We start from the raw sequence: 20,778 nt of genomic DNA, 5'->3' as shown, positions 1-20,778 counted from the left end.
TTAGAGCTTTCTATCTTAAAAACAATTTAATATTAAAAAGTTATAGAATATTTTTTTTTCACATTTCTTGATTTACAGTTTTTTTCATAGGAGGTTCACTTTCTTATTTTTTTCAGATTGTTGTTCTTGTTGACTCTCTTTTTACCAAAATTTTTCTGTTTTCTATTGAATTTTCTTTCTTTACCACCTCCCACTGTTTTGTGGAATTTATTTAACCATCTATTTCGATTTTCTTCCCAAGCTAACTGCTTCACGTCTAAAAAAGATATGCAGATCACATTAATATTAATAAATATGGTTTCCTATTTAGAGTAATACCAATTTACTCTAACATATTTTATAAAGTATAGAGCTGAATTAAACTTCTATTTTATTAATCAAGTAATAATGAGATAACATTTTACAAATTTTTATGACTGTAAATTACTATACCCGCATTATCTGTATTCGCAAAGACGTTAGATCCGCCCGGTTTATGTTTTGATTGCCCTTCTTCTTCTAATAGGGTTGCAAATTCTTCAGCTGAAGCAAAGTTCGACATGATATCACCCTTGTCCGAATTTTTTTTCAATTTCTTTTTACTTGGTTCTTCGTCGGAAAAATCTATTGCTTCATCATCATCGTCGCTTAAATCCCCAAGCAATTCTAAAAATCAACAGTATAATATATCTTGACGAGATGAGTACATACCAACCTTTATCATCATCGTCGAAGTCTAACTCATTTTCTTCATCAAACTCGTCATCATCAAAATCTTCATCTTCCTCCAGTAAATCGTCGCCTTCTTCGACATCTTCATTATCACTTTTTTCTATAAAACATATAATTTATTGTGAATTTGAATCAAGCGCAGAAGCTAAGTGGGTAAAATACTCGGAGAATTTTTGAAGGAAATATTTGGCCGCATCTAAGTTAATGAGAAAAATGAAAATTTTCTTAAGAAATTAGAGCATTTGACATGGCTCGGCTAAATTGAAGAAATATTATAAAAATCTATCAGTAATGGAGCCTTAAAATGTTTTAGAATACTTTATAATGTATAAAAACTTATTTGTTAACATTTTACTTACTCTTCTTTTTCTTATCAACATTTTTAATATTTTCTCCAATTTCATTCATGTAATCAACATCTTTCTCTTCATCTTTATGACCTGAAAATTTCTCCAACATTTCTTCAAACTCATCACTTTGAACCGATTCTAAATCACTGTCATCGTCTTTTTCCAATGAACCTCTTTCTCGATATTTCTGTTGCAAATATCTTTGAAATAAAGAATAAAATAAAACATATAAGAAATGTAATAGAAACACCCAAATTATAAATACACTCCCCATCAATATTAATACATAATTTTGATTTCTTCATTTAACCAATTTCACCAAATTGTTGGGATGTGGAAAACTTCCAAAATATCGTTTAATCCGACTATTATAGAAAATACGTCTATAACAAGATATGTATAAAAAAATAGTTTGAAAATAAAATCTAAAATGAAATGGTCTTTTTTAATGGCAGATATTTTCTTGTCTGGCATCAATTACAGCTTAACAGTGTATAGGAAAGTTCTGAACCTCTTTTCTGAATTCATTTTAGCAAAGAGCATTCCATATATCCATGAGTCTAAGAGATGTTGTCGAGCCTTGTCATGTATGAATAATATATATTTCTGCCACTCCTCATCATTATTGATCCACAACCAATTCTTGATTATATTGAGCAAATATAACAGTATGAACTCATCTTATGCAACCATTGGTCGTCTTAGCCTTTATGATTTCTAGCGAACAAGTTCTTTTCGATGTGCTGGGGTTAATGGAGGTCCAGTAACAAACAATATATCAAACTTTCTAAATTGTATCATTGTTTATTTCTTGTTGATAGCCCAACACAAAAGCTTAGCGATGTAAATATTCGCATTTCAACAAAAAATACTTCATGATATACTAATGACAGTTGAATAGTTAACAACTATAAAATCAAAGTTGATTTATTAATGATTCAGCCAGTTTGCAACGTTTATTTATGAACTATTCTATTTATGCATGTTATTGAAGAGGGAAGCAAATAAATGACTATATCATACTTACGTATGTACAAAGAGTTCATCAACAGGGATATTTTCTGAGTTTTCCTGGGCATAACTATTAGAATTAACAGATATTGATTTAACACCTTTAGGTCTGTACAATTTTCTTTTCCCAAAAGTTAAATCTCTTCCAGATGTTTCACTGACTTTTTTCGGATTTTTAAAGACGAACCTATCCAAAAATCTAATAAGTGTAAAATCAGTAAGTGGATCTCCATTATATGCAATGGGCACTCCATTCATAATATTTGAGGCAAAAAGGGAAACAGTGGGATGAAAATGATTTTTAAGGTTATATAACTCTGTATAACTACAGAATTCTCCACCGCCATATAATGGATTCCTGGTTAAAGGATTATATTTGTCTTCCTTTCGGATAAGGGTATTGTTGCTACGATCAGCTGAAGCATTTAAGGAAGCTTCTAGAACACTCACATCTGGCTTAATATCAGTTTCTTCTTTAATTTCAATAATATCGGAAACAGTATTCATTGCAGCAACAGTTGATTGTTTCACCTACAAATTTAAAAATATAGCACGAAAAATGAAATGTATACACATCTTACTTCATTTTGTTCAAATTCGTCATTTTCGATTTCCTGTTTAATATTCAATACATCTTCATGTTTCACATCATCTTCATCTTTGATATCAACAGATACAGTTTGTTTTAAAATAAGAGCTTGCAAACCATTTTTTTTAATCATAAGCTGAGATATCAAATATAAAATCCCACAAGAAAAGCAAGGTTGAGCATACATGGATATCTGAAAAAAATACTTTAAAACTAGAAAAGGAGAAATTTTAAATAGAAATGTTGACTTTATATATTTTATAAATGATTCATGCATATTATTGTAACCAACATTATGAAAGCATCTACAAATAGACAATTTTGGTGAGTTATTGCTGATTTGTTTGAATAACGATGGCTTCAGAATAATTGTTGTTTTCTATGGCCTTCTAGAGTCCAAACTACAGCCCGCGGGTCAGATCCGGCCAGATCAGGCCCGCGGCAGCCAATGTTTTACTGCTGTTACTATTGCTGTGATAAGTTGAACAGAAGAGAATGAAAACACAGAATGATAATTACTCAGTTTTATTGACGAGCAAGGTAAAATTTCGATGACGCAGAAAACTCAACTGGAATATCTAAGCTTAAGCATATTTATAACTAACAAACAAATATGAAATTAATCCCAACTAACAAAAGAAATATTAAATTAATCCCAACTAATAAGATAAATGAAATTTATGCAATTGTGATTTTTCACCGACAATTGTTTATACTTGTGGATTAATGTTACTTGTACCAATTATTAAAAGAGATTTAAGATGCTCTCGGTCAATTTATATCTGTAAACATTCTTTGTGTACTTCATTTTGGAAAGCGTTTTCTCACATAAGTACGTAGTACCATAAACAGAATACAACCCACGAGCAAATTTATGCAAATTCTCAAATTTTACTAGCGGAAGACTCTTATAAAATTCCAATAAAGATGAATTTTGATATTTGTTCTAAAACATATTACTGCTCTGTAAATCAATAATTTCCATTTGAAGTTCTGGAACCAGTGTTTCAATGTCTCGATCAAAAGTATTTTGAAAAAGATTAATTTCATTCGTTATTACATCAAAGCTTGAGAAACGAGTATCGAAATTTATCTTTAAAACACTCAAAGTTTCGACTCCAAAATCGACGGGGAATTCAGTCTCAGTAGTGTGGTTGAATGTTTCATATGTTTTAAAATGTGTGAATTTCTGTCTGAAGAATTTGATATTGGTGTATAAATCAGGGAGAAGCTGATTTTCTACTTGCAACCTCAAATTCAGTTCGTTCACGATTGGAGACCCCTATTCTAGAGCATCAGACAATAATGCAATTTTATTTTTTCCTTTTACATTTTCAGATTTGGGATGCGGTTTTCTGTCCTACTTGCACCCATCCTTTCATCTGTTTTTTTGTGTCTCTCAATCAGTTTTTTCACTTTAAGGGTGTTTCCAAGCTCCAACATTTTTGTCTTAATTATGTCTTCATTCTAACAATATACTTGTACCATATTAAATGAGTTGTTTATTTCATTCCTTATTGATTCTTGTTGTTTTACTAACGTCTTACTTTTTATCTTGTTCGACTAGTTTTCCCTGCTATTTTTGTCTCATGTTTCCTCTGAATTGTCTAATTTTTTGGAGCTTCTTTTTTCATTTTCCCATTCAGATCTATATTTTTATGACCCACTATCGTTTGGAGTCCACAGATTAATTCATTTGAAAAAAATCATGTATTGAGGTCTCATCACAACTAAAAACAATATGAAACAGCCCCTTTAGGCTTGACTGTTTTAAATGATAATTTGTTGAGGATATATTAAATTGTTAAATAAAAGAAACCGGATTTTCTTTAAGCTTCATGTACAACTACTTTCTAATATTTGCTTACCTGTAAAAGTCGCTTTATAAACATTTTTATTCTGTTTATTTCTTTATCTTTTAGAAGAGCCTTATAAATCAAACTCAAAAGCATTGCTCTGTGAGTAGTAGTCAACAAATTTGGATCCAACAGTTTTCTGTACAATGCAGAATAAAATCTAAAATTTAAAATACAATGACATAACAATGACGAAATACATAGACGATTAATATTAAAAATCATAATGATGACTGTGGGATAAATTTTTGTATTTCCTCAAGACAGAATATGCCAGGATAAATTCAAATTGATTTAAAAATTTTATGTTCAAAAACAAAATTACATATGCCCTTAAAGTGACACAAGAAAACTTTGTTTAATTACCTATCTGTAATACCATTTCCAGCATCAGATACTTGGTACAATAGCATAAGTGTATGTAAGCCAATATTAAAATTTGCCAAATGTACTAATCTATACATTGTATTTATATGTTCTTGAACCTTGTCATATTTCAATTCCGCATAAGGATAAGCTCTGTTTAAACCCATAAGAAGTGCTGACATCATTCTACTGTCTATATCACCCTAAAGCCAATAAAGAATGTACCAAATAAATACAAAACAATTCTGTTATAACTTTTTAATAATTTTTTTGGTATTATTAATGATATACTTACTGTTTTCACGCAGGCCTTAAAAAATGAAAAATAAACTTCTATAAGCTTTCTAGCGATGTGACTAGTTTCATGATTCAGATGAAATTGGGACAAAAAACACAAGCTGTAGTATTGCGCCCGAGTAGAAACATTTGGCCTAAATATCAATTTTTCAATTTCATTCAACACTACCATTTGCATATTTATGTGTTTAAACAAAAGTTGTGTCAAACAGTAAATCACCTTGGATGCTATTTTTTGAGATGGATCACCAAGTTTATTAACAATGTACGTTAATAGATTCTGAAACAGTATATCATTTTTATTATAAAATGTTCATACTAAATATTTTGTAACACACCAAGGTTTCGTCTATTTATTTATTGAAATCGAGGTTTATAACTTTTTATTTATAATATTGACATTTTTTAAATTAATTTGTGAACTTCTGTCCACTTCATCATGCACAGCTTGTATGGTTAATTAGAAACAAATATTCAAGTGGTTCAGTCCATTTTAAATTAAGAGTTACATTGCACTGCTATCTTAAATTTTATTATGCCTCATATCAAAGCTATTTTCAATATACAGCTCCAGATTTCTAATGAGCTCCAGTATTGGCTTTAAGGAAGTGAAGCCTGGTTTGACTGAAATCCAAATACTTTTTAAATCTAGTGGTGTAAATGAACTTTTTGGAGTGATCTATCTTGGGAAGGCACTACCCGAGGGTTTTCTTTCTGATTCATCCTCCCGAAACTCTACTTATAGAAACATTTTTCTACATCAATATCCAAATATAATTCCTAAATAAAATCTTATGAGCTTTCTAATTAATAAGAAGATAAATGTTTCCCAAACTGATGAAAATTAATCAGAAGCCAGTCAAATGAACTTCAAATATGAATAGTTTCTATGATAAAATGAAATTAGTATAATTGGGAACAATGATTATAATAGTGATTTAATTAAATTTAAAAAAACATCTTTTCAATAGATATGTTTAAGGTAAAATTCCATAAGTTTGATTTAAAAATACAAAACTATTAACCAAATTCAAATCCCAAAGGTGAGTAAATAGTCAGGAAACTCTCAAGAATTTCCACATTGGTAAAAGAAGTACCATAAATGGTTTTGATAACACAGGAAAATATGACGAATTTTACATGTCTGAACAGATAAATCACTAATTCATCAATTCAGACAAAATGCTGAGAGGATAAGATTACTAACACTGATGTTATGTGTAAATAGATGTTTGATATTGAGACAATTTTGAAATTTGATTGTCTGATGTCTGTCTGATGCCAATGGCATATTATATTTGGGCACAAAATGTATAAAAACCAATTTTTATCACCTTTTCTTGTTCAGAATTGTCTACCAAAAGTTTATACATAGCAGAAACAGCTTTCTCTTTATTATTTTCAACAGTATCATGTGCCACAGTATTTAAAGCCAACACAAATGAAGCATAAATTTCTTTTAATTGATCTTCAAAATACCAATAACTCAATATTTTTCTTCTAGTAACTGCATTTCCAGATGCAAGTTCATTGAGTTGTGATAAAGGTCTTTGATGAAATGATTTCAATTTTCTGTTTGGTATTAGGAGACTTGATAGAAATAATTCTGCCAATGTTTCTGAAAAATAATTTATCATTAGTTTTTAAATAAATTATAAGTTTACATTTCTTTATTTTTACCACAGGCATATAACTAAAAATTTAAAAATTTACCCATTACAGATGTACACTCTTTCTTTTTACCAACTTTTACCATGCCAACCAAATTTCTTATTGTTTCCAAATTTGCTACTGGATTATCTTGTATCATTACAGTGTGTGCAGCAATTTTATCAGAAAGTGTTCCCTTAGACATAACAGTTTTCATCCACTGGTAATTGGAATTTGTTTTTGAAATCTCTAAAAAATAAGTTAAATTTAGTGTTGTAATATATACACAAATTTGAATAATATGCCCCAGAACTTCACATATGTATATTGTATGAAATAAAGCTCATTATGAAATATCCAAGTTGGATATTCTAAGATTATAAATTTATCAGTACACTATTATCTTGTAAAGCAGGAGTAACCTGCTAAAATTGAACATTTTTCTTTCACTCAAATTTTATGTTTGAAAATATAAATATGCTAGAAATTTTTAACAAGTTTAAGAACAATCATGAAGTAGACCTCAATTGTTTTCGCATTATCGCCTCATTGGATTTAGCACAATGTGGCACTTTTTATGTAATGCAACTGTAGCTTTGTCTAGTGAATTCAATATTATAAAAACTTATCCACGAGGTAGTGCATACTACAGAAAAGCTGGAGTGCACCAACTGAAGCAACAATTAACTGCACAAAAAAATATTTTTTCGATACTAATTAAAAAACTGTTATAATTTAGATTTAAAGCTGATTATCAATTATTTTTCCAATACAAGAGCCCACAAGAGATCAAAATGTTTATTTTAAAATACCCTTGCATATAAAAATTTTCTAATTTGCAAATTGGTATCAATAACCACTGATGGGGCCCCTGCAATGATTGGTAATAAAAGTATTTTATTTGTTTCCACTATCTTCTACTAGATAACTGTTTCTTTGCTCTTCTGCTTGTTATCACCCATAGTGTTTGTCTTGGCTGTACTTTATGACCAATTTTTCTGTTCAAATTTAGGTAGAATATGTAGTGACTGGGCAAATATTTTGTCCATTCTGTAAATACTTTATGGATCTATTTTTGTATTTAAGGTATTAGAATAACATAAATTTGGCCAATTATATATTGTCAAGTTTTAATGCAGATTTCTTTGCTAACATCACACATTATGCATGTGACTGTATTCTTTTAGATGTGAGTATAACATTGTTCAGATAAAGACTTTTCAGAAACTATAACCAGACTAACCCCAATCATGATCTGAATGTTCAGAAACTATTCTGAATCATGTTCACTGTTGTCCAGAAGCTGATCGACTTAATCCCTGGTATACCATGGAGTAAATGTGATTTACTGACGGGTTGTTTCATTTATTTATGGTTTTTTAAAAGTTAAAAACTACTAATTCCTCTTATATGATTGTCTAGGATTAATTCTCATGAGCAGTATAAATGATAGGTTACTGAGGTTTTTATACTATTTGACTTTTTAGCATAAAAATAGCTTATTGGTATTAAATTTTAGTCTAAATCAGTGTGAATCATCAAATTATTTATAACTATTCAATAACAATGATTTAATATCTAGAATCTATTATACAACTATTATACTGCATGAAAAAAGTCATAAAAATCATAGCTTTCTATAGATCAAGTTGTAAATTTGAAATTACAACTGAAAATTGAATGTGATGTTTGAAAAATTATAAAATCTGGTTCTGGATTGGGATTCACAATCAGTTATAGATGATCTACCTGATCTCAGATCACAGTTTCCAAAAAGCCCTATAGTATAACTTCATAATTGAATTAATCAGGGGGAATAAATCCCCTTTTAAGATGCCTGCATTTGCTTAAAAGAATAATATTAGTAAGATTGCCAATGATGAACTTGTTTTTCAGTAGTCCTGTTGTATATATTGCATTGGAATGAATTTTTCCAACATATTTCAAATTCCAATGGTACTCTTTGCCTCTTCCAAAACATATTTAATTTGTGATAAAACGTAATTAAATAATGGTGTATTCATCAGTAGACTTTAGATGAAATCAATAATCTTTTTTATCTTTGTCCAGCTTTTCTAACACATCCGATTAAAGTTTACAGTAAAATTCACACAAAAGTTTTGAATTTACTAAAAACTTACTTGTATTATGGTTTAGTACTTCTGAGTCATGACATTTTTTTGCTTCATCTTTTAATTCTATGAGAACCTGCTCTGTAGATTTGGAGAAATTTTTTGGATCTTCTTGTATCTGTAATGAATCAAATTTAATATACATAAATTATATATAAAGGTTCTTTGCAACATACCTCTTCGTACCATTTTTTAGAGTCTTCGTAACTGTCTATTTCATCTTCTATATCATTATTATGAAAGGGCGATTTATTTTTTTTAATTTTCATGTTTGCAAATTATATCACATGAAAGTTTTATAGGTTAGGAATTCAGTCAAAAACTTATACAGAAAGAAGTCTTTCCTTGTCTAAAGTTAAAAAATAATTTATTTGAATGGTGTAGTTTTCTTTGTGTTTCATAGATAAATAACAATTTAAGACTAACATAGACCTAGGTAAGCAAATAGCTGCTAAATTGTCTCTGAAATAAAACTTATTTTATGTTGAATTGACATATGGCAGAAAAAAATAGAATACTTGTAATAATCTATTAACTCTGACATAAGCATAAGCCCAGTGAATGACAACACATATTAAATCTGAATTGTAATGGCTTGTAGCATAGTAAACTTCTGTATATTTTTAATATTTTTCAATATATTTTATTTTACTAATAGCCAGAAAACTGTTATAGAACTTGATGAGGATAACTGGAATGAAATTTTAAATGGCGAATGGCTGGTAGAGTTGTAAGTTTGTTGCATTTTTTAATCCGGCATAATGCCTTCGTGTCAAATTGACAAAGTTTGTTATATTTTTTATATAATTTTATTATTATAGAAAAAACTGGATTAGAGATTTTAGTTTAATTATTTTTAAACTAGTGAAAATTTTATCTGAATTATTGCATAACGATTTTTAATCTATTAGCGATTTGAACAAAGTTTTAAAATGTATCATATTTTATTAATGTGAAATATATCTACTATATACGGTTTAAGAGCATTTACATAACGTTACTGATAAGAATCTCAAAATATAAGTAAAATATAATTTATGCTTTGGTAACACTTAAATGGTACTTTTAAAATGTTATTTATTATGATTTTTTATTACTAAAGTCTATTATAGCGATAATTATCGTTTGTAGTTATGCTCCATGGTGTCCCGCATGTAAAGCATTAGAACAAAAATGGAGAGAATTTGCTCAGTTGGGTCCTGGCTTAGGTATAAAAATTGGTGCTGTTGATGTTACTACCTCCCCAGGGCTAAGTGGCAGATTTATGGTTACTGCCTTGCCTACAATATTTCAGTAAGTGAATACAGGCAAAAAATAAATCTATATATTCACCTATAGAAATTGCTGTGAATGTAGGAGATTAATATCTATTAGTTCTTAATGTTTATCATAAAATAATAAACAACTCAAATTATTAAAGATTTTTCAAACTAAACCACTTATCCACTTTTGATATTATTTTGTATTTTTATGTACATGGAATTTGTAGTGTAATAAATGGCCAATTTCGACAATATAAAGGCTCAAGAGACATAAATGCATTCACTTCTTTCATTGAAGACAAAAAATGGGAGGTAGTAGAACCAGTTTCTAGCTGGAAATCACCAAATTCTATTCAAATGGGCATTGTCTCTTCTTTTTTCAAGCTTTCACAACTTTTGAGAGTAAGTAAATAGTAAAATCAGCACAAAATATGCATAAATAAAGTTGGTAAAACTATATTTATTATAGCAAATTCATAATAAATTGACGGAAGAATATGGATTACCCAGTGTGGGATCATATCTAATTTTTGCTATAGCTACAATTATTTTAGGAGCTTTACTGGGCTTGGTAAGTGAATTAGTTAGAAGAGAAGTCCTAAGAAAATATTTGATTGTTGTTTCTTGAATATTTCAATTATTTTAGATTTTGGTATGTGCAATAGACCTTATATTCCCTCCAAAACACACAACTACACCAACAAAATGGAACAAGAAGGATGATAAGGATAGTGATAATGAATTGGTGCGTTCAATCTTTTTTTGTTATTTACTTTTCATTTGTACTGGATTATTAACCAGCAGTTAGTTTCAATGTAAAAAATACCTGTCACTTAAATGCTTACATGTTCTTATATTCATCACTTGATATTTTAAATCATTTCATTATGATTTTTATAATTGTTTTATATATTTCACAAAAAAAAATTTATATGTATCACTTCAATTCTTCCCCTAACCCCATTATTTACATGTTAAGATAGCCTCGCTTAGTGCTGTTTCATCCCTATATTCTAAAAATGTTATAAAAAACAGAAAGTTCTATAACATTTGGCATCTATTTTTGGTATAATGGTAGCTATCTGATAGTTGAAACAAGCTTCCTGTAAAACTCCTATAGCAGTTTTTCATATAAAGTTCATAATGGTATATATTTAAAAACAAAGTTTTATAATTTAATATTTGTCAATATCAAATCCAGTTTATTAGTGCTACCCATTCCAAGAATAAAAATATGTTTAAACAGTTTGACTTTACATCATAATTCATAAATTTTTTTTTCAGAATGATGAAGATATTAAAGATGATCTTGTTGATGATGCTAGTCAGTCGGGCGATGGAGATGCTCAGAATTCTGGAACTGATTCTGAAAATCAAAATTCTGCTGAAAAAAATAGTACAAAACCAAAAAAACGCAGAAACAGAAAGGACATGTGATCTGAATGCCTTTATATCGACTATTAAGAATAATTTGGTACTGACCCGTTAATTTGAGTAACAAACCGATTATTTTTGTTTTGAACAGATATTGCAATGTATCTGTCATGAAAAGGACTGAATATAACATGTTTGGAACATCGAGAGGTTGATAAATATCAAAAATTAAGGATGAATCAACAATAAAAGTTTGGTAATGTGATATGCAAATTGATAAATTTATTTAAATATAACTCTACAAAGAAATATTTCTTCATAATATCTTTTCATATTATTTATATCCAAAAATGTGTTTCACAAACCTGTTGATTCATCCATTTATTTATTTATTTTTTGATTGATTATTTTCGGTGTTCTGTTTCATTCCAAATGGTTGTGTGGATATTAAAACTTTCTTTATATCTTGTGTATAATTTTTTAGGACTGTACAGTTTTTTAAATTAGATAGATTTATAAGTGCAAGTTCTTCACTGCGGAAAGTACATACTAATAAGCATTATTGCAAGCAACATTTAAATGATTATTAAATGCTTTCATAGATTATTCAAATTCTCATAAATTTTTGCAGTGGATATTGATAATCAAAATATACTTTTTATAACTAAATTTGATAATTATTTTTTGAATAAAACAGTTATTAATCCAAATTTATCATTTTTACCTAAATGATTTTATTGATCCGATTGTATCCCTTCTAAAATAAAAAACATAATTTATTACTACACCCCAGCAAAATTAACATAATTTATTATCAAGCTAAAAGTTTAGAATTAAATTTTTTGTTTAGTAAGTTTGTTGCTCAATATTTCTATCTGAAATAAAATTATTTTTCAAGATTAATCGACACTTTTGTACTAACAGAAAATTAGTTGCCTGACAATCATCGGGAAGTTGATAAAACGAATACCCTTCGTCATCAGCGCCGACTGTGTAAGAGAGCGGCCGGCCGATTAGACAAACTGCTACTGTCTAGAGTGAATATATATATATATATATATATATATATATATATATATATATATATATATATATTCTTGAACAGCGTAATCTTCTTTATAACATATTAAAATGTTAACGAAATCGGAGGGGTGTAACCTAATCTAGATAATTACCAAAAAAAGTCTAGAATCATCTTGTAAATATTTTATATATTATCAGACAATTAATAACCATGTCCAAGTAAATGATTATTCTCATTTCAAACAACAAAAATCTTGTTTATGTCTACTATTGATAAAAAAAGTGATAATTTGGGAAAATTACAAAAATTCTGCAACTGTCAGATCGAGGGAATATGGTGGCTGTAATATTTTGAATATATAGATGAATATAATATTCGGGTGGTTCAGCTGGAATTCATCAGCGGTTTACGGGCCGGACACTTATTCAGTATTGATAGATTACCGTATGAGACAATCAGAAGTTAAAAAGAATATCGTCCAAAGCTATTTATTGTGGACATTGCGAAAAAATAAGAAAGACTACCCATAGTCATTGTACAAAAGAAGCTTAAGAAATGAAAATACTAGCCAAAAAAGGAATAATAATACTAAAAAGGAAGGATAATGAGGCTTTTTACAAAGTATGCTGACGAGACAATAAGCATTGACAGACGATCAGGAATAGTTATAAAGCCTTAAGCCATGAAGGACGTTGAAGTGGCATAGGAAAATTGCTAATGAACTTTATTTGGTATAGAAATGGTATTCTTTAAAAACAATATAACAATGACTGATTCTCAAATCAATGTAGCAAAGAATTTACTGACGAAAGAAACTACTGCTGTTGCTGATTAAGAGACGCCAAAACAAAAGAAAAACCATTGTCTAGTGAAGAAAGTCCAAGCCACAAGATAAAAAGAGATTGTGTAAGGTACAGTAAAAAAAATTAAAAAAAAAACAAATGGACCAAGTATGAGATAATGTTTCAAGGATCCAGGATGGTTCAACCAAACTGTAAAACACATCTAAATATGGTCCATTGGACCGCGGAGAAGGTTCTAAATCAAATACGTTCTCTATAGGGTCGCTCTGGGCAGTGGGGAAAGTGCAGTTGCGGGCCTATGGACCGCACCGGATCTCAACGTGTTGAATATTATTCAATTTTACATCAAAAAGTTACTCGATATTGTGTACAGTTTTCGGAATATTTTGATGTGAAAATTATGAAGTAACTCCAAATATATCGATAATTTGCACTAGTGCCAAATTTTCGTCTAGGATTAATAAACATCATTTGGTTTTAATTTTATATTTTAAGAAAAGGAACAATTATTGAAAATGCAATTAGAATATACAACTTTACTGGAGGCCGACGATGGTGTTTCTATGCTGCTTCCACCACTTCTTATTATAATTTAAAGAATAACAAATTTTAAACACAGAATTAAGTTTATTTTAAATTAAATTTTTCTCAGGAAATAGTCTGCCAAAATGCCCTCTCGTGCATGTCAAATTGTCTCATAATTTCCTCTCGTGCGCATTCGCGCACTCGAGAAAATTAAATTATCGACAATTTGACATGCACTCGGGACATTAATATTGACTATTTCCTTCGAAAAATTTAAGCCAACCAAAAAGCTGTAATATTTTATGTTTACCTAGCAACGATCAAATTTCAGCGATAATACTGCACTAGTGCAAATTATCGATAATTTGCACTAGTGCCAAATTTTCGTCTAGGATTAATAAACATCATTTGGTTTTAATTTTATATTTTAAGAAAAGGAACAATTATTGAAAATGCAATTAGAATGTACAACTTTACTGGAGGCCGACGATGGTGTTTCTATGCTGCTTCCACCACTTCTTATTGTTACTTCGCTACTGTCATTTCGCATTTTTTGTACAATTTCCTCGTGGTGTTCACTATTTACTTGGAGGTAACTCTTTATCGAGGCCTGATTTGAGTGTCCGGTAACCTTCATAATTTGATTTTCTGAAACCCCAACCTTGGCAAGCTGAGTAACTGCCGCAGCACGGTTCGAGTGATTTGTCACTTTTATTCTCTTCGTGTCAATTCCTATAGCTTCCGCTGCATCTCTTGTCCACTTTGAAATTTCATTTCGTCCTACTGGACAATTTTTAAAAAAACCTTTTGATGTTTCTTTCATCCATGATGGGTTTACAGTTAAGAAAAGACGATCGACCGTAATATGTTTTCCTCTTTTTTCTTTCAACATTTTAAAAAGCCTGCAAAATTATAATGATAGATTGTTTGATATCATGCTTTACATTAAATACCTTATTGGGCATTTATCAGGCTCGGTGGTGTTTTGGACTAACCATCTTTTTTCTGTTAACCTATGACTCCCTCCTTGCGCTGTCTTAGAAAAAATAGGATTATAAGCTATGCGTCCTGTAGGGTTGCCGTAGTTGTCAAATTCTTCTTCAAAGTAACTCAAAAGGCAATTACATGCTTCTCCTCCTCTCCACGCCAGTTCATATGAAGCAATATGAAAGAACTTGCGTTGAAGTCCGTCCGGAGTCGACTCGTCCCAAATGGCACACATTTTATCAATATCTTGTCCTGATAAGCTAGATGCACTTGTTTTTCTTTTTTCAGGACACTTTTGCAACTGCTTCCTTTTTGCGTCTCTCGCAGTTCTGGCGCATTCAAACGTTACATCTTTAAAAGGATCGAAAATAATGTTAAACTCTTCATAACATTTTTGTTGCAAAATTTTCGCTACTGTATTCCAAAGTGTTTTGACAACACCTTCTTTATATTCTTCCCCATCACTACGTCTCATGTTGAAAGAGAAATCTCTTAGAATTACGGCCAGCTGTGCGACAGAAGTTTCCTTGTTCAAAGTGTATTTTCGTTCATCACAAAATTGTTGAAACTGTCGCCACGCAGAATCTCTCGACTTTTTCGTATTCAGTGGAGTTAGTTTATCCACTGCGGCGTCTATTACTTGCGTGGAATTCTGCCCAAAACGTAAACTCATTTTGAAATATTTTTTCACGAACAAAACTGTTGTCAATAAGTTACCGTAGATACCAATTCAATGCCAATATGATGATCGTCAACTACGGTATAATTTAAAGAATAACAAATTTTAAACACAGAATTAAGTTTATTTTAAATTAAATTTTTCTCAGGAAATAGTCTGCCAAAATGCCCTCTCGTGCATGTCAAATTGTCTCATAATTTCCTCTTGTGCGCATTCGCGCACTCGAGAAAATTAAATTATCGACAATTTGACATGCACTCGGGACATTAATATTGATAAATTTTGAGTAAATTTTCTTATGTAGGTATAATAAAACTTGGTAATGACTTACCTCTTTTAATTCTATCTTTTCTTCGTTTATATATTTACAAAATACCTTGGTATTTATTAAACTACTTTGATACAGCACAAAATCACATACACTCTTATTCAGTTCAAATTGTCCTAAGAACTAGACAGTGCGGAGTCTCGAAAAAAAAGCAATTTACTCGGAATCTAACCACCATATAACGCTTTGCGCTGGACTAAATGCGGCGAACTTCTCCAGTTTGACCACCGCGACTATGTCGTAGGTCATGAAAGAGCGCGCAGAACGTGTTTGTGTATGCCTGATAAATAATTGACTGCAACAGTGTGAATCAGACGATATGGGGATTATTAAATTGGTCGACTTGTTGATCAAAATATTAGAAGGTTACTGTGAAGTATTAGAAATTTTCTATTGGATAACTAATAGAAAATCCTTTATTAGTATAGATTATTATTATTTCCATGCCTATACATATGAAGAATTTGTTGAACTTGCTGTATTCAGAACTAGTATTTATGTGAATTTAGCTCATTTAATAGATACACGAGTTAGAATTTAGAGGTAACTATAAAATAGTTAACAACCAAAAACTACTAAATTTAAAAAAATTAATATTACATCCTTAAAGATAGTGCAATAGTTAAACTCAATTCAAAACAATCAATAAGGAAACAAATCTGGTTTCATGGCTGACCCCTTTGTTAATCAAATTAAACTAACATCATTAGCTACGGTGGATTTACACAAGGGATAGTCGGGGCAAGTGTCCAGGGCGGCAAAATTTTTAAAGTGAAAAAATTTCTTTTTAGTATTCTCAAGATTTGGCAACTTGTATAATAGAGAAATTCGTAAACGAGCTGAACATTTAAGAAATGTTTATTCTTCAGATCTCGAGTCCTCATTAAATGACGAATTCGCCTTCTGATCTTTTAAAATTGTTGCATGGAAACGACCTGGATACTGAGTTTCCAAAGGTGTAATCGCCTATCAAATATTCATGACTTTAGCTGTAACAAATTGTTGTTCATGTTGGAAGAGAGTTAAAAACTTCTTACATTCTACAAGGACTGCTAACAGATTCAATAGCTTAGCTATTCTATGCATCAAATCCGACGTGTACTTCAACATTCAAGTTGCGGAGATTTAATAGACCAATTCACAATTCAAAAAGTCAGACGTGTTTGCCTGTGAAAATACTGATGTATAATATGAGTCACTCTTAGAGTCAAATTTATAATTGGTAGATAAAAAACAAATATTTATTTATGTTTTTGGAATATATAACATGTAATAAAGTTTCTGCAATAAATTAATTATTTTAATTTTGAAAAATAATATATCAGTATGATAAAGGCGAGTATTTGCAGTATGGTTCAAATATTGAAGTTTGTTGATCTGCCTGTTAAATGTAGATTATTTTTTACAACTTTGATATTAATAACATTGTTCAAATATTTTCATTATATTAAATTACTTATTAACATATAAATATTTAAGTACGACCCATCTTTTATACATATATACTAAACTCATGTATAAACAAAAAGCTTTAATAAAAAAAGTTTATAAATAAATAACTTAAACTGCATACAATTCACATTCATTTTTAAATTTAGGTGTTGATGGGCTAGCGAATGGTGAAAACCATAGTAAGGAAAAGCGTCCAAATACAGCTTGCAGACTTTTCCATCTTGATTTTTTTACCCACCGAGCCTCTTCTTTTTTCAACTGTTCAATTCCAGTCTTGTCATTCCATATTGCTTGAACTTGCGTACCAAGCATTACTGCAGTAAATATGGCAAATAGTAAGGCTTCAAACATGAGGAACAATAGAAGCACTACTGTAGCTGGAGGTGAATATGTTGTACAATCTTTCCATTCATGGCGAATGCATGTAAGGAACTGGTCGATGGCCAGAAAGAGTGAATGAAGTGATATGGTGGCAATATAAAGCTGAAAGTTTAATCAAAATAATTTTAAATCAAAAGTTATAGATAAATATTTCATTTTCAAAAGTAATTATCTTATCAGTTATCAAATAACTTGATTAGATACTTCTATAGCTGTAAAAAATCATCTATATAATTTCCCAATCCCTCCCAAACAATTTTAAAATACAGAAAAATATTCTTATACATTGAATAATTTTTGATTTTCATGATGTGAGGAGTTTTCCCAACATCTCAATAAATAATATACTCACAGTGAAAAGAACAAAGTATTTTTGATTATTTTCTCCTACACAATTATTCACCCATGGACAATGATGATCCATTTTCCTAATGCACCTTAAAAGAAGAGATACCATAAATATTGTCAGAAGTTGATAGGAATAATAAAAATGAACTGGTGTAAACAATGATAAATAACTAATAATTCCATTATACACTGTGACCATGTACCATATTTCAAGTTTGTAAAAAATTGGCAAGAAATTGAATTATTGAAGATATTATTTTTAATATCTTCAATACCAACCATCTACAAAAATCAGTTTAGTCATACCATCACTTTTAACAAAATATTTTCAATATTTTGAAATAAGGAATTTTTATTTTCAATAATATAGAAATAGAATATATATATATATATATATATATATATATATATATATATATATATATATATATATATATATATATATATTCTATTTCTATATTATTGAAAATAAAAATATTTCTTATTGTTTTGTTTTCAATATTAGCTGATTTTAACAAACTCCTTATAGTATAATATAATTTTCTTTATTCTTTCCAATAAACAATACTGTTACTACAATAACTTTGGAGCAACAATAAGAGCATATCAATTGTAAAAAAATACCTCTGACAAACTGAACAATGGTGAGCTCTATCTGGTTTGATACTGCAACATTTTGGACATTTAAATATTACTTGCCCTTCTCTAAAACCCATTTGTTTAATCATCTCTTTTGTAGCATTTCCTTTCGGAACTGCTCCCTATAAATAAAAAGTTGTTTCAGTATAGTTTTGTACAAAATTGATTGATTTGGTACTTACAGGGTCTGTAAACATAGTTTTCAAATGTGATGTTATTGCTAAAAACGCACATAGCTGAAATATAACCATATGGATAATACTGTACACTGGATAGGGGCTAGGAATGAGTATAACAGACATAACAACAAACTCTGCATATAATATCAATAACCAAGTTAAAATTGCACAAATTATGCCGCAAATATCTCTAATACACCATAACATTCCGCCGCAGCATTTATTATGAAAATCCGATTCTTTTCTAAAAGAACCGTATTCATATTCCATCATGACGCCCTTATTTGTTCAAAATTAGTGTTTTAAGATTAAAACGTTATACCGTAACATATCATTTCATAATTGGTTGGAGACACATGTACAGTATTTCACATTATAATTCAGCTTTAAAATATTTTTTACAAAAAACATTATTATGTTTGATCCCTAAATTCTACTAGATAATTGGTTTTATGCTTTTTTCATGTTTCACCTGAAGTAAAAAGTAATTACTATCAGACTGATAAATGACAGAAATGGTGCGTTCGATAGTGTAAGTTATTGATATATTAATGTCGAAGCAACACTCATTTATCAATTAGTAGCAATAACAAGTTATCATTTACAGAATTTGAAATTTTTAAAATTGCGCAATTTCAGCTTTCAAATTTGGAAAAAAAAAATTAAAAACTAATATTATTACAGTTTTCTTTTTCGAAAGGTTCTTTTCAACAACAATCAGAAATAGTCCCATTAATTTACATATCCAATTTGAGCGTTGTAATAAAGACTTAAAACAATATTCCAATGATCACGCTTCAAGCAACTGAGTATGTTACTAGTTCTATGGTTCCTACTTCATGTGAAATCGTATTGTGAAATAGAGGTTTGGTCTTGGTAGCTGCACTGGAACTGTATCAGTGCAGGCCAGTTCATGATTGTATAGAATTACTTTTGTTGATTGTTGTATCATGATGTAAAGACAAGGTGTGCTATAGCGCACTAGCTGGGAAGTAGCCAATGAGGATTCGCTCCCAAATTGACGTGCTAATTTGAAATATTAGAATTGAATACAGTATATAAAGACTACAAGGTGTGCTATTGCGCATCAGCTGGGAAGCAGCCAATGACAATTCGCTCCCAAAACGACGCGCCAATTTGGGAGCGAATTTTCATTGGTTCTTGAGAGATGCGCAGAATGAGTCGAAAATGAGCCCTCGGGAAGAACACACCTTGTAGTCTTTACATCATGTGTTGTATTGAGGTTATTTGATGTGTTTTAGGCCTTGTAGTATTAACAATAATGGAAAACGTAAAACGATTTAGTACTTTGTGATATTTTACATTCGTCCATTGACGAAGATGTAGTGCCACCGTTTCCAGATTACACTGTCTTGCCCTGCTACTAAGAACAGCGACACTAGCGCTGGTTCTGCAACAAAGAACGCTTTAGTGTATACGTCCTGAACTAGTTCTGCCAGTGCAGCTACCAGGAACAAACCCTAGACATATACTTTTTTGCCAATTTTTGAAAACATTGATAGTTGAAGAAGAGACGTAAAAATGTTTTAGACAATTTCAGTTAGGACAAAGGATTCCAGTGTATGAGGAATTTATTAATGGTAGTTCAAGTAATTGCTGATGATTTGAATATAGCTCACTCCCGAGTTTTGTGGAAATTAGTCATGAAGTGCAAACCGTGTAGGATTTGATATCTGTCAAATTGCTGACCAATGGTTTGGATAGGAAGTTAAATCTGTTACTATGTACACATTGTATGTCCTTTGGTTTTTTTTCATACTATCCATGATTAGTGATTATTTTTACTGAGGACCACTGTCATCAACATTTGAGCT

At 30.1% G+C, this 20,778-nt stretch overlaps 4 protein-coding genes across 4 annotated transcripts; 1 reads left to right on the top strand and 3 right to left on the bottom strand.

Annotated features, from left to right (window-relative positions):
- Positions 1 to 7: 7 nt before the first annotated feature.
- LOC130898161 (CCAAT/enhancer-binding protein zeta) lies at positions 8 to 9,468 on the bottom strand. The gene is made up of 13 exons (XM_057807234.1): positions 9,139 to 9,468; positions 8,972 to 9,080; positions 6,894 to 7,079; positions 6,515 to 6,798; positions 5,179 to 5,460; positions 4,884 to 5,086; positions 4,530 to 4,677; positions 2,654 to 2,854; positions 2,089 to 2,603; positions 1,071 to 1,261; positions 695 to 811; positions 433 to 645; positions 8 to 256 (listed from the first exon to the last, which is right to left on the bottom strand). The coding sequence occupies exons 1-13, from the start codon at positions 9,229 to 9,231 to the stop codon at positions 96 to 98; spliced, it is 2,703 nt and encodes a 900-aa protein (XP_057663217.1). The 5' UTR covers positions 9,232 to 9,468; the 3' UTR covers positions 8 to 95.
- Positions 9,454 to 12,308, top strand: LOC130898163 (thioredoxin-related transmembrane protein 1-like). Its single transcript, XM_057807240.1, has 6 exons — positions 9,454 to 9,692; positions 10,094 to 10,255; positions 10,452 to 10,626; positions 10,694 to 10,795; positions 10,871 to 10,969; positions 11,509 to 12,308. The coding sequence occupies exons 1-6, from the start codon at positions 9,553 to 9,555 to the stop codon at positions 11,659 to 11,661; spliced, it is 831 nt and encodes a 276-aa protein (XP_057663223.1). The 5' UTR covers positions 9,454 to 9,552; the 3' UTR covers positions 11,662 to 12,308.
- Positions 12,309 to 13,336: 1,028 nt separating this feature from the next.
- Positions 13,337 to 15,868, bottom strand: LOC130898143 (uncharacterized). Its single transcript, XM_057807212.1, has 3 exons — positions 14,904 to 15,868; positions 14,480 to 14,852; positions 13,337 to 13,369 (listed from the first exon to the last, which is right to left on the bottom strand). Exons 1-3 carry the CDS (start codon positions 15,608 to 15,610, stop codon positions 13,337 to 13,339), a joined length of 1,113 nt encoding a protein of 370 aa, XP_057663195.1. The 5' UTR covers positions 15,611 to 15,868.
- A 1,594-nt stretch (positions 15,869 to 17,462) lies between these two features.
- LOC130898160 (palmitoyltransferase ZDHHC3) lies at positions 17,463 to 19,454 on the bottom strand. Its single transcript, XM_057807233.1, has 4 exons — positions 18,947 to 19,454; positions 18,750 to 18,886; positions 18,130 to 18,214; positions 17,463 to 17,879 (listed from the first exon to the last, which is right to left on the bottom strand). The coding sequence occupies exons 1-4, from the start codon at positions 19,214 to 19,216 to the stop codon at positions 17,505 to 17,507; spliced, it is 867 nt and encodes a 288-aa protein (XP_057663216.1). The 5' UTR covers positions 19,217 to 19,454; the 3' UTR covers positions 17,463 to 17,504.
- Positions 19,455 to 20,778: the final 1,324 nt, after the last annotated feature.

The sequence above is a fragment of the Diorhabda carinulata genome, chromosome 9 (assembly GCF_026250575.1).
Source record: "Diorhabda carinulata isolate Delta chromosome 9, icDioCari1.1, whole genome shotgun sequence".
Lineage (NCBI taxonomy): Eukaryota > Metazoa > Arthropoda > Insecta > Coleoptera > Chrysomelidae > Diorhabda > Diorhabda carinulata.
This window is presented reverse-complemented; position numbering and strand designations above follow the sequence as displayed.